Below are 15477 nucleotides of genomic sequence, written 5' to 3' on the forward strand. Positions count from 1 at the left end.
TATAGAGCCACCAGAGCATGCACAGCATTTTACAACATGGGGAAAAAGTACAATTACAATACAATACCATACAAAAGGATTAGAAGGACCCTGTTTGTAAGAGCTTACAATCTACAAGGAGGGACAAGTGATACAGGAGGTAATGCCTTCTAAAGAATAACTTTTAACATTTACATTCATTTGCTATATAAAGCCATATTGTGTACTGTGCAACTAAACCACTCCGTCAACTTTGTAATAGAAAAGAAAAACTAAAAACAGAATTTATAAAGGGAGCTTCCAATACTTTGGCTGCCCTGGTTAGCAGGCAGGAGTCTGCTGTGCCCTCTTCCCTCAGGGTATTGAAAGGTGAAATGATGAATGAATGAAGGAAGCTTGTCTAAATGTTATGTAATTGTTGCTCTACTTATTGAGGAAGCATTCCCACAACAATTACAGTACAGAACAATTGTGCAATTGGTGAAACAAAGAGTTCACACATAACATGGTGATTTCAAACATACACCATATATATAAAAGTATCCTTGGCTTGTTTATCTATGACACAGGCATATTCATTGGTTCAAAGATTATCAAGTCTAGCCCTCATAAAGATCACCCACCTTGTACCCCCCACAGGTCAGACCTGCATTCCTCTTTGCCAGTACACACTTCATTCGCAGGAAAAAGGAGCGCTCAATCTCATATTCTGTAAGGCAGGACAAACAGTGTTACTTGTATGTTACATTCCTTTAAATTCATGACTTAGCACTGATTCTTCACATAGACAGACAGCAATAGGGGACTATGATTTACCTTGGACAAAGTGTGAATGGTAGGGCTGATGAGCTGTAAGCACTGCAGTCATTTCATCATGATCAGCAGGGTGAATGTATTCATAGATGCTATTTCCAGTCAATTCTACCTGCAAAAGGAGAAACATACTGTTTATCTTTATAGTCTGTCAATATAGTTTATTTTGCAGCTATGCAAAATAACTTTTATATTGTACTATACAAAGACCAATCTATTGAAAATAACAGCAGTCAATCTTAGGATCGCCCTTTTTTTTCCAAATGATCATGGTTTTCCCATTATAAGTTAGTTTTGAACTAACTTGCTGATAATTATCCCACTTATGATGAACTACTACGACTCAAACTACTTCATCACCTTGTCATTATACACGCAAATATCAATTGGTTGGGATGGATCATTTGGTTACACAATTATCACATCTGCAGGTTTGTATCATAATTTAGCCATTGTTACTGATCCCATGTGAAGATGGCCATACAAAGAACAAGATAGTTTCATGATATGCAAAGGTAAGGAATAATTCAGCATCTAAGAGTCTGGTTTATCAAAATCGGGCAAAAGAAAAAATGAGCAAACTAATTTTACTCATGCCTCCAATGAACAATCTTACTTTGTTTTCATTTTGTTTCATAGAATGAAAGGTAAAACCTGAATGTTTGCTGTTGGTAACAGCTTCAATTTCATGTTCATTTTTTCTTTGTATCTCAGGAATCAGCCCCTATGGAAAGTTAACAAATGTTTTGGCAGACCTTTGGAGTACATCACTGCAAAGGATTTGGTGAATTTACGGGGGGTTTTTCTATCTATGCTGATAAAACAAGGATGAGAAGTGATAACCCAAATCTCCCTGTTAGCATTGCACGGGCATGAGGGAAACAATAATATTCAGCCAAAACATTGTCATCTGAGGTTCTCTTCAGTGGTCTGCTGATACCTATAGACATGGGATTTGTTGTCCAGACCCAAATCAGCAATCATCTCATGTTCATGGGTACTAGAAATCAAGCAGAGTGAAAAACAAGGCAGCATACAGATACCTTTTCTTCTGTTAAAATTAAAAATAGAGAGAACGACAGACAGATAAACTGAGAAAACTAAAGGAAAGCTTTCCATATCTCCCACTGGTTCTAGAAAAGTCCACAAATCACATTTTTTTTTAGTGCTTATCTGCAAAGAACAGTAGCTACAGAATACATCCCCTGATTAACAGTTACAAGTGTGAGTAATTGTACATGAGCAAACAGCCACAATCACCTACCTGTGATAAGCCCAGGTGGACTGAAGCAGTTTCAGAAATATACATGATTTTCCCATCAGGAGCCACCACAAAGATGAAGCCATCTAAGGTCTAAGTAGGAGAGAAGAAAATAAACTAATGAGCAAATTCATATTCCCCTACCAGAATACCCAAAGTGCAGCAATTTAAATACAATTTACATTTCAAGAGCGCTTGGGTGGTCAGATGTCCCTTCACCTCTGTTTTAAACATCTCAATGTTGAATCAAACATGGTGTTAGGCAAGCTAGTGCTATATGGGAAATGAGTTTAATCTTCCATTGTTTAACATATCAAAAGCTTATCACCTGTAAACACTGGGAAGATATACGACTCTCAGCAGGGAAAGTGGCTTTAAGCTACAACAAGGCAGAAATCGACTTTACAGACAATTCTGCCTCTCACAATGTTGGTATCTGATAACAGTTTATACAAGTAACAACAGGGGATTAGATATGTATTTTCCTAAAAACAACACTCATTCTTTCTATTACAGTCTTATTTCCTAGACTTTTTATTCACACCGGTGACAATACCACAAGAAGAATGCCTTATGATTCTATGGAAGCATGTTTTAACATGAAACATTTTATATACAAAAAAGTATTTAATATTTAGAGAATTGAACTTTCAGTCAGCATTATCACATCAAAGATAAGTAAAAAGGAACATTCAGCTTTGTTCATTCACTTACTGTATAGCTATAATTAAATTTCAGCAAGCTCACCACATTAAAGTAGCATAATAATATCATTTTTAAAACTAAGACCTTTAAATCATTAGTGCATCGATCTTTATTAGATGCTGGTATGTCAACTTATGAACTGCCTTTCTTTCCTTCTCTGCCCGGTACTCCATCTCTGATAGCTTCTTTCCTCCAAGTCTCAATGCTCCAAATGGCTTCAGCACTCTCATGCCTCTTGCTTCTTTCTCCATCATATAAAATACATAACATATGACCAATTTGTGTAATTTCCACTGGATGTTTTACTGGAATTCCAGCGTCATGATCTTACAACCAGAGCAATGAGCAATGTGATTCTAAGCCCCCACGGGCAGGGCCCTCCTTAACATCTTGTCTTGAATTGTATTGTAATTGTAATGTTTTCCTTACATTGTAAAGCGCTGCACAAACTGTTGGTGCTATATAAATTATGTATAATAATAATAATAATAATAATGTGCAGTAATCAATATCAACCAATCAGGAATTATCTTTTATTGTTTATATTTATCGAATCTGATGAAAGCTGACTGCAGATTTTCTGCCATGGGTTACTGTTGAAATATCTTGTTAAACAAGCCTGTAGAGTAAAAGGCTACATACCAACATAAAAATGATAATATGGGAGCTGTTTTCATTACTTGCTAAGTGACTAAAACTAATGCATGTGAACGTTTATAAATTACACCAAGTTATAATTAAAAGTTCACTGAAAGGTCTGCATTCTTTAATGATTAATCGGATATGGTAGTTTTCCCTAAATTTAGTACCTGTAAAAGATGAGCTCCCAACTCTCGACCAACATTATCCAAGGAACTTGGTCTGCTAGAATGGCCCCAGGCTTCTCCAAGTCCTGTGTGCATAAACAAACATAACACATGGTAAGAGGGCTGGATCTGCACTCCAGAATCTTAGAGGTCATCTGCTATATTATCTCACTGCAAACAGGAACATTTCATTCCTAGCTCAATTTCTCTAAAGTGAATCATATCTTGACAGCTATACACCGATGTAACAGTAGTAAGTGCATATGCAAGAATAAAATCATAGCTCAAAGTTGAGCTACTACATGAGATACAAGCACTTATCCTCATAAAGGATTATTCATCTAGATATGCTAAATGTTTTTTAATAGGACATGACTGACTCACATGAGCTTAGGCAGAAATAGACTACTCAACGTTGCACATTTATATAAGTAGAGGAGCTCACCCTATTGACTGTAATCCACTTACCAAGGATAATTCCCTCACTGATGGAAAAATAGTCACTTAAGTACAAGAGTGGCATGTATCAGTGCAAGAGTAGTATGCCAGTCTTAAAGGGACAGCACAGGGCCAACTGTATTGAATTACACATCAGCTAAAAGAAGAGTCACTATACTTTTCTTTTCGGTGGTCTATTTCTTGAATCACAGGCTCTTCACTGCTCCCGGGTGCTGCAGGTATTTAAACCATTTGAATGGGTCGAATACCTGTTTCCACATTGTGGTTCCTCCTGCCGGCTCTACATACGGAAGTGATGTACAAGTCAGCAGAAAAAATAGCCTGTGGCAGAGAAGCAGATATTTTACACACTGAAAGTGTGGAGCACAGACAGTGACCAGGGAACAGCAAAGCGGCAACATTTTAACAAACAGACAGCTAAAAAGGTAAGTATAGAGTCTCTTTTTTTTGTTAGAATGTAATTCTATACAGGTGAACCCGTGAGTTAGTATTGAATCCCACTGAAGTCTATGGGGCAAATCTTCATAGCAAATTCTGGCCATTCTCCTTGCCACTAGGCAAACTATTGTCAAAAAATGTGGAGTAATACAGCAGAGGAACCCAATCGGACTGATAAAAAGCGGTTTTAGGTAGTTTTGGCTGCGATACAGAGGTTGTAGAACACAATGGTGCTGTCGGCAGCACATATGTTAAAAAAAAGCTCACACTGCAGAGCACGGTGAACCAGCCCTGGAGATAGTAGTGGCCTGTACGGGTGGGGCAGCACCACCATATGCTGCCTCCAGTCTCCAGCAAGCTGCCCCTGCCCTGCATGGACAAAATCCTCCCTTGCTGTTGTTTTGCCTCTTCCTCAGAATTTTCCTTTTCTCCAGTTGGTGACACCCACGGACTCTCTGCTACCTCATCATACATCCCCTCATCATCATTCATCGATGGAGCCCACTTGTTAGTAAAGCTGCCTGACAGTTTTATAAAGGGTATTGTCTAAATTTAATAGCAGCTATTACAACAGGGGAAATAAATATGTGGTGCTTCGGTGCATACTACTTTACTACACAAGTATGTGGTAACATGCTGCAAACAATGTACAGCTTTGCCTGTGTCAGCAACAAGTGTACTCTGCAGACCCCAAAATAAAAAGGGCTCTAGCAAAGGAAAATAAAATGAATATACCTCCCCAAATAACAATAAACCCTAAAAATACCATATGTATTTGTGTGTGCTAAATTAAAGAAAATAAAAAAAAAAAAAAACAACAACAAAATAAGACTGAAAGTACGGGGATGAAGCAGCTAAACATTAACTACAGTTGTTGCTGGCACACACAAAAAGGTCTCTGAACTGTAAACACAGGGGGGGTACACAAGAATACATACCTACCACATTGCACCAAGGTTTTTTAAACAATATAGCACAGTATAGCAACTAACTACACAGACTGCCCCCATTATTGGCCCTTCTAAGCCAACTTACTTAAGTTCAAAGGAAATGCAGCGCATTATGGTTACAAAAAATTCTGTCTGGCAAAAGATATTTCCTTTATTATTTATTATGGTCAGGACTAAAAATAATGAAAATTATAATTTATTTTTTTAGTAAGGCAAATATTCATATTGGAATATAATGTAGTCAGGATTTACTCATCCGTTACTGCACATTGAGAGAGATGATGCCTAAAAGGAGCTATTTTTGTTGTGCTAATTTTAAGCTAACTTAGATACATATATATTACAAAACAGATATAATAAGATATTGATTTAAAACCATTACAGTTTCTCTTAAAATAAATTTGTCATTAGTAAATGGCGCTGTTCCTGAAACAAGCAGAAACATTTCAGCATAACTTAATCCCACACTCTTGAAATAAAAAAACACAATTAATTTAATAAGAAAACCAAAACCATTGGTACAATATATGTACATAAATATATAAATACATATATATGCATATGTCGGCTTTTAATGTGAATGCTTCTTTTAATGCATAGTATATAATTATGTATGTGCATGGAAATATCCTGTTTACTTATCACATATACAGACCCCCATTTGTGTCCCCCCATGTTTTACACAGTGATTGTGCTTTATTATTATTCTCTCTCAGTGCGAGTCTGTGAAGACTACTGAACAAAATGCTGTCTCTAGACAGGTAATACTGTAATTGGTTTTATCTTAGCAGATGCTCAGTACTGATACTGCAATTGATTGATACTATATGCAATAATGTAGGGAAAAATCTGTCAGGGTTATTCACTAAAGGGTGAAGGATTTGGAGAAGGTGAGAGAAATGAACAATCTAGGATAGGACAACATTTGGAAAAATTCTCCAATTCATCTCACTTTCCAGTTAAGCTATGTTGTTCTTGATTGTTTACTTCTCCTGCCTTCTCCAAACTCTTCACCCTTTTGTGAATAACCCTGTGTATATGTATAATTTTCCTGAGAAGGAGTAAGCAAGCAAAAATATAAGAGGCACATAACAATAACCTTCAGGTAAATGTTATTAGCAATTACTCAAAATGTGTACCCACAGGAAATACACAATAGTTCTCTTGAAATGCATATTTCCTATTTTTTTTTTAATATAATGTAGACTATACAAGGAGTTAAATTGAAAGTAAATTTAAAAAAAAAAAAGTTATACATCTGCCATAATTATAGTTTTTAAAAATAGTGCTGCATACTGACTAGTAGATACACAGTATATATGAAGTAAATAGGACTTTTGTGAAAAAAATACACATCTTATTACTACACAGAAGAGTCTGGATGGAAACTAAGACTGCTTATGTTGTGTCCTCTGCAATTCAGCCATTTAGCCAGACCACAAAAAAGATGGCAAGATCTCACATACAGGTCAATTCAGCATCAAATAAGCTAAAACCTTATTTTATGAAAAAATACTTGCTTAACCATCAGCACAACTGGGATGATTTACTAAAGGAATACTGTTCACTTTGCAAAGTGAATCTTTGCTAAGTTCAGTAAATAAAGTGAATGAGTGTCCACATAGGGGTTGGACCTAGCAGAATGAATAGTCACTTTGCAAAGTGAATCGTCACTAAGTTCAGTGAATGTGTGTCCACATAGGGGTTGGACCTAGCAGAATGAATAGTCAATTTGCAAAGTCAATGTTAGTGAAAGGTGTGTTTACTTTGAATAGCCAATCAGGTGCTGGAATAACTGTGTTTTTTCCCCCCTTGAGCATGTTTGGGTATTAAAAGAGGACATTGAGCTTCATTGTATTCACTAGCATTTACTTTGCAAAAGAAAGATTGTGTGAAACAGCCTCACATCTGTTAGCAAATCAACACCAATGAATATCAAATCATGTGCAAGAAAAATTTAAAAACAGGATTTTTTTAGTTCATGTGATTGGATTACTGAAGCAAAGACAGCTGTTCCTTATTTACTAGGTGAACATACACTTTCCAAGATGATCATACACTTTACTTAGGGGTCTATTCACGAAGCTGCCGAAGGATCTGGCCAGTTACTTTACTCTATTCCTTTAGTAAATTTAACCCAGTGCAGGTTTCCAACAATCATGTACTACTTCTCAATCCCATATATAAAGCTTATGAATATATCCTTAGAAGGATAAGCTTTATCTATACATCCATCCTCTAGGATCCAAGGTTGAAACATACCCATGTAAATTATACTGCTTTTTAAATTAGGAGCTATTGCTCTTTACATGTGTATGTTTCAACCTGGTGACCAGGGGACGCTGAACTGTCATGAGAGCTTGTCGGAGCCGGCGGTGATATCAAAGCCGGCTCTGCTAAGCTCTCATCATAATGACAGAACAGCGTCCCCTGGTTACTAGGTAACTAGGTTACTAGGTAACCAGGGATGCTGATCTGTCATTACGATGAGAGCTTAGCGGAGCCGGCTTTGATATCACCGTCGGCTCTGACAAGCTCTCATTTTAATGACAGCTGGTCCCGGCCAATAGAAAACAGTTGGGCGGAGTCAGCTGTCACTGCTAGCTCCGCCCAATCGTTTTCTATTTTTTTTCTACTTTTTTAACTGTTTATCTATTCTGCTCGGTACCACAGAGGTACCAAGCAGAATAGCCGAGCCGAATGCCACTCGGCGGCATTCGGCTATTCACTCACTGCTGTTCGGCCTCTATGAGAGTAGGCTGAACAGCAGCGAGTGGCCTGTCGAAGGTTCGGCTCAGTCGATCCAGATTTTGGATCGGTTGAGTCGAACTCCTTCCACACTTCGGGTCGGCTGAACATGCTGAGCATGTTTGCCCGACCCGAACCCAGCCGCAGCAAGCCAATGTACGGCTGATTTCATTCGGTGTACGGCTGAAACCAGCTGTACAAGCCTGAAGTTAATAGCCAAACAGCTTCACTTCACTTCGGGTCGGTTATTCACACAGCTGCCTTTGGCAGCTGTGTGAATAACCCTCTAAGTATCTAATATATTAAAATACTTACAGGCCTAAGAATGCCAGATGTTAGCAATCATAAATCTACATCAGAAATGTCTTCACAGAACATAAACATGCACACTCAGAAAAGTGTGTGCAATCATGTATACAAAAGTGGCACTGGGACTTTCAAAGATAACAACTCACCTGTACACAGGGACAAACATTTTGTATGGTCCAAATAATTGCTACACTATCATATGACAATTTATAAAGTATGATGGACATTGAGCAATCAAACAGACTAGTGTCAGTTGTCAGAAAGTCGGTCTGTTGATCTGTAGATATTTTGGGAGTGATTCCATTAGTCTCAGATTATTAAGCAAAGATAAACTAGGGTCACCCATGTGCCTCTGTGCACTGTTCCTAGGGTATAAACCAATTAATGGATATGAAAGCATGCGCACTGTTAAGACGAGCAGCATTTAATGTTGATAACATACATTTTCAGGTGTGCTTGGCAATTCATCCTAGCATACAACCTATAAAATGGAAAGATCCTTATGGTGGAAATTCGATGACTGTATTGAGATCTAAAACATTTCATCTGGAGAACTTGATGAACATAATATCTGCCAGAAACTTCACATTAGAATAGATCATTCTTGGGGAAATGTCAATCAGTCTGTCAAAATTATCCCAATGCAATTCATAATTGAATCACAGTCAAAGGAGATCCAGCAGGTTGAAAAAGTAAATATTGTTCCTTTTTTGTCTTCTATTGGCTGAGCAAAGATAATCTGCTGCCTTACTACATTGCCTAAGGGCCAGAAAAGCACATGACCTGTACTGAATAGTAAATGGGTATATTTTATGAATAGAGGTGTTTAAGTGTTGGCAGGGACTGTGGTTACACACATTATGCAAGGGGCATTAGAAGTCATTGTGCAAGAATTGTATACATGTACCAGTTGAGTCCTCATACATCCATATATTTCACCCTGATCATTTAAGAAATCAGCATACAGCACAGTGGTTAGCACTCCAACACTATGGCACTGGATTTGATGACTACCATGGACAAAATGTATGTATGTATGAAATTTGTGTGTTCTCCTCATGTTGAAGCACCGGCTCCGAACAGACTTTTAATTAGAGACAGACAATTTGAAAGCATCTGCTGACTCTTTAAAAAAACTCATAATGGTCTGTGACACAAGCTTCAGGGATGCACCCTATACTCAATATTTTTAGTATAATGTGCTCATTGCCAAGTAATCGGATGTCGAAATCAGTACTTTTTGGAATTTAAAACTGTGACACTTTTTTAGTAAGCAACCAGTTGCACTGATGTCTTGGCTCTGTACAGAATTATACCACATAGCAGTGCCAAGAGTAAACGTATTTTTACATTATAACATCATTCTGGATACTCACAGATTTGGAAATATTATCTAATTAGTGATGTTCAAACATTGGTTTGTAGGTAACAATGCTCTTTATGGCCTGGTGCTGCAGATTGGTTACTCTGTTTCCACCTGCCCATTCTATTTCCTTACTTTGTCACTATCTATGAGTACTTTGAATTTCACAAACATAATGACTATTGCATATGCCAAGCAGTGCCACATAACATATTTTCCTGCACACTTCTTTCGCTGTCTTCCTTCTGAATACAGAAATCTGGTTATATATGCTACAATATGTAGACAGTACAGGCAAAAGTGTTTATGTGCATGAGGCTCTAAAACAAGCATGACACCAATAATAATCCAAAGCCTACACCCAACTTGACCATTGTTATGCTTGACCATTTATCCAGTCACATTCATTTTTTCTAGGCTTCCATTTAAAATTAATTCTTTAAAGAGAATAAGGAATTGTTTTGTCTACTCCAATTTGACCTAGCATTGAGTAATAAAACTGAAGCATAGGAAAATTAGTAAAATTGTACCCGGCGATGAATATGAGACCGGCCTTTCCTCCCATTACAGAGTGTTGTCTGTAGTGTTATGCAGAGAACAATACAATGGACATCACAGACTTCACACTGTGGCCTGCATTATATTAATGTGAGGTAAAATGCAGGTGCGGTGTGGAATAAACACTACAGTTTCCATTGGAGATTAGAAAGTGGTATCTTTCTCCACCTTTAGCAAATCAGTCCTTTAAGATGGGTAATACCTTTAAAAAACATGTTTTTTTCAACCCAAGGTTGAAAGAAAGTTCTTTTTTGAAAATAATGAGTTACTGAAATAATTTTCCAACACAACTGGCAATGACAAAACAAGAGTAGAGGCATTATGATTTACTTGTACTTGTGTCCATCTTTTTCAGTATATCATGCTGATGGACAGCACAGCTTATACCATGAGATCTGGCGCCATTTTACTAGGTTTAGACTTAGTCAGGTGCTAAAACCTTGACAGTCTGTGGATAGGCATTGCACTGAAATTAATGGAGGTCATAGCATGCATTCATGGGTGTCACTATGTTGAATTCATATTATTTCAGGCAGAGTCTGTGTAGGCCATACAATGTAGATCTCACAGGAACACTGTTAGAGGTAAGTGTGATCTGTTCTAAATCTGCTGGGGAGTGCATTTATTCTTTTGGACCAGTGGCGTAGCATGGGTTGTCAGCACCTGGGGCAAGGCAAGTATTGCGCCCCCCTACCACTTGGACCATTAGCACTCCCTTTAAAATTGATAACAGTTTGTAGTTGCTCTTGCTTGAAAAATGTATTGGTATGCACAAATGCACAGCCGAATCTTGATCCACAAATAGCATTGATTTTATTAATGTCTTACACTGTATATTAGATTATACAAACTAGGGATGCACCGATACAATTTTTTCCAGACCGAGTACGAGTACAAATACTTTTCCTTAAGTACTCGCCAACACCAATTACCGATATCTTTTTTAGTGTCGTGTCGGTTTTTCACAACACAGACTAATGATTTTAGGACAGTGGTGGCGCTCCAGGGCTTGGTCGCATACAGCAACCACTGCGACCCTGGTAGTTCTGCCACTGATTCCAGCTGTAGAGGGACTACAAATCTCAGCAGTACATTATACAGCAAGGCAGAATAATATCATCAGCTATAGAGGACTACAAATCCCAGTATACATTATACAGCAATGCAGAATAGCACCAGCAATAGAGGACTACAAATGCCAGCAATGCATTATACAGCAAAGCAGAATACCATCAGCTATAGAAGACTATAAATCTCAGCAATACTCAAGCCCCTCTTGTAATAATCATAATGGCACATCACACCCAATTCTCCCAAAATGTTCTCCAATAAGGGAAGTGTCACTCACTGGTCACCTCTGATTTGTGATTCGAGCCTCACCTGCAGGGCAGAGAGCCTCTGCAGCCCCTTCTCCTTGGCAGCAGCAGATAGTGGAATGGGTCCTCGGGGAGCCTCGCTCACTAGGACATTGTGCTGCCTGCACATTGAATAGTGGCTCTGACTGCAGTAGATCCAACAGTGGCAGGCCTCCTCCAGGCTGCACTGCCACGAGCACTCGGGAACCAGTCAGTTTCAGTCCGCCCCTGCTCTTAATGTTCACATTTTGCACTGGGTGTAATGTACCTGCAGCACTCCCAAAAAGTTTGCAACCTGGGTAACTGCCCCCCTAGCCCCTCCCATGCTATGCCCGTGTTTTGGACAATGATTTTCTAAGTTGGAGAATAATTTCCACAGTTATCTCTCATTCTTATAAGTCATTATTGACCCTTTTTGTAGCACAAATATTACTATAAATGTTCATCAAATCTTGTATATAAAAATGTCATATGTACATCCCTCTTAACAGTAAACTGTTGTAAACACAGGGAGACAAAAAGTCTCCTGCTGGGCAGCTGTCACAACTCATCTATGCTGATAAGCAGTGTAGCTACCAAAACTAAACGTGTAAAAGATTTAAGAAGAACTAATGTATGTCTATATATACATATAATGTATAGATATGTGTGTGTGTGTGTGTGTGTGTGTGTGTGTGTGTGTGTGTTTGTGTGTGTATATATATATAATCAAAACATAAAAGAATAATAAAAACTGTTCAGTAAACAATCTTCCATCAGTAAATGTATATTTATTCATTTATTATTACATTTTTAATATAGCAGAACTAATATCTCAGTTTAAGTACATACATAAATAAAAAACACGAGGATTTGAAATAATATGTTTTACTTTTCTACATTTATAAAACTGACTGAAAGAGTAGGTGTGCATGATCAGTGAGTTATTTTTATCATTAGCAGTGCTCTCTTGAGCTGTAGAATGTTTGACATTCCCTGCATAAAATATAAATTCACTTAAGTAGATATTACTGCCACTATGAATTAAAGAGGAAATATAGGCATACTATTTTCCTGATTCTTCTAAGAGTGAGGGGTGCTACACTCTTAGGTGTACTTAAGGCTTGATTTACTGAGGTTAAACCCAAGCAGTCAGGTGAGCATTATTCATCCCTGCACACCAATATGTGCATTCATATGGCCAACATGGCAGTGCTCTGTGGGAAATCTCTGGGGTGTAGCTAACTATATTTTATTAAATAAGTAAGTGAGGAATATTTTTTTCTGAAATTTGTGCTTTTATTCTGAAATGATTTTCCACGGCAACATTTCTATTAATAAAAATGTAAAACAGAAGCAAATGCTGAAGCAGTCATAGAACATAAAATAATGCTAAAAAATATACCGTGCGAAAAAATCCTAAATTTCTTTACTTGTAAAAATAAGTTAATTCATTTATCTTAAATGCATTATTAATATGAACTGATAACTGAATGCCATACCGCCCAATCTAAGGCTTCTCAAACTGCACATGCCTGTGTACATATTCACACCTGTTTGCCACCATTCAGACAGGACAACAGAAACATCTTCCACCGATGTGTTAAAAAGTGCCTGGTAACAATGGCTAACAGAACAAGGCTTGTAAAGGTGTGCATGCCTGAATCCTCTTTACAACGAGAGGTTAGGCATAGACTGATGACTATTTGCTGTGAAATTGGACTGTCTGGGAGCTTTATGAGGCACATTTAAAAATGCAAATAGGATTATAAATTACATTTATTGTTCCCTAATTTTAGAGGTATAGTTCTAAATGGCAGCTGTCAGATATGTACAATCGCAAATATTTCAGATACTGAACACCATGAACATGTATGCACACAAAAAAATATATATAAAAAAAAAGTGAAATATGAGCTTCTCACATTTATTTTATTGTATTAAGCTTAATGTATTAAGCTTAATTGCCAAAACATATCTACCATTAAAGTTGCAGTAAAATATTTGGGATGATTTACTAAAGCAGTTGAGAATATTCACACAATGGATATATCCAATCACATGAAAAGATGATCCTTTTTTATTTAATTCACATAAACGCTGTTAGAATATTGAAGTAAATATTCACACAATTTATTGTGTTAACATTATCAACTTCTTTAGTAAATCAGCCTCATTGCATTAATATTTACTTCAACTATTCAGTCCTGTAAAAAGCATCCTGTGTTCAGAGCAAATAGGAATTTGTTTTTTTACATGGTTTAATAATTGAAGTTAACATTTACATTATTTTTTTGCATGCAGATTCTTAACTTTTTTGGTAAATCAACCTTATTGTAAAAATAAGTCTATTCATTCCTAAAATCACAGCCCACTAGTTTCTGTGAGGTCAGGGGATATACACTCAGCAATAGTTAAATGACAATATTTGCACAGATATTTTTTCTATTTATGTGTGTGCACATTATACTCAGTTTCAGATTTCCAGAGAAGATGGACCAAGGAGTAAAGATGCTACCTTAGAAAAAAAAAAGCATTTCTATTTAGCACATTTCCTGGAACTCCAGCTAGTGTTTCTTTTCAGCATAAATGGTTAACCCACTAGCAAATAAGAGCTGTGATTTAACAGCCAATGGTTATGTTGAGGACACAATGGAGCACTGACATCAGGCCTGCAGACCCATGCTGATAGCTCTATAAAAAAATGCTTATTTATAGGTCTGTAACATTTTGCTGCACAATTATTATTCAGATCTCTATAAAACTAGGGAAAGGATAAAAGCTGGTCATTGGGAGACAGCCTGTGTCCCTTGTCCCTTTGACCAGACTCAGAGGGGCTTAGTCTGCAAAGACTCCCAATAGCACTATCCAAACACACTTCTTTTCACTCTGCCATCTGGCTCATACCTTCTCTAGCTTTATGTGGCAACCTCTCATTATCCCTAACTCTTTCAGTATTCCTGGTTTTATTCCTGTTACTCCATTAATTCTTTATTTCGTAACATCAATGCAGCTACAAGACCACCAATCCAGATATACAATCCCAATAGTTTTTTAAGTGTTGGTAGGACAATTGGGGGAAAAATAGATACATTTATTCATATAGTGATTATAGTCTATTCCAAATGTTGTTGCAGTAAATGTTTCCTTTTAAACTGTTTCATCACATGGAAGAATCTCAGATAAAGTAGGACTTTAATGGCACAATGCATAGTAACACATTAGTGATCAGAAATTGGATACCTTTCTCTATACTATAAAAATGATACAACATAAAAGTTTCTTGTGTGGGGACAATAGTTGTTTATTAATCCTGTGCGAGCAGACTAATTGCTCTGGTTTCTAGACAGGAAATAAAACTCCTGTTTGATGTTAATAAGTAGCCAGGTCACATTACAGTTTAACGCCAACTTCAGTTTGCTAAGTCCATTTCTTCACGCTAGAGATGACTTGCATTAATACCTCTAGTAAATGTGACAATGTCACTACTTGAATTAAAAGTCTGCTACATAATGACACATACATTGAACCGGTGGCAATTATGAAAGTGAATAAGTCAATCATAATGAAAGTTTAAACCTCATCATCAACCCAACAAAACTGTTACTTAACAACTTCTCTGTGCCGGAATAAACATTTCCATCGAATTAAAGATCACTGAAAATATAAGAAGGTCTAAACATATACACAAACTTCATAATATTATTCTTGCCCGCAGGCACACAGGCAGATACACGCTGAAATGAATGTATAG

At 37.2% G+C, this 15477-nt stretch overlaps 1 protein-coding gene across 1 annotated transcript in view; it reads right to left on the reverse strand.

Annotated features, from left to right (window-relative positions):
• The window catches only part of SIM1 (single-minded family bHLH transcription factor 1), a 96054-nt gene that overhangs the window by 61358 nt on the left and 19219 nt on the right, over window positions 1-15477 (reverse strand). Inside the window, exons 2-5 of the mRNA XM_018564085.1 lie at window positions 3568-3650; window positions 2057-2146; window positions 796-904; window positions 603-688 (exon numbers count right to left, since the gene is read on the reverse strand). Coding sequence (XP_018419587.1) covers window positions 603-688; window positions 796-904; window positions 2057-2146; window positions 3568-3650 — 368 coding nt within the window. The remainder of the gene's footprint in view (window positions 1-602; window positions 689-795; window positions 905-2056; window positions 2147-3567; window positions 3651-15477) is intronic.

This window comes from Nanorana parkeri, unplaced genomic scaffold (assembly GCF_000935625.1).
Source record: "Nanorana parkeri isolate BGI_ZX_2015 unplaced genomic scaffold, ASM93562v1 scaffold723, whole genome shotgun sequence".
Lineage (NCBI taxonomy): Eukaryota > Metazoa > Chordata > Amphibia > Anura > Dicroglossidae > Nanorana > Nanorana parkeri.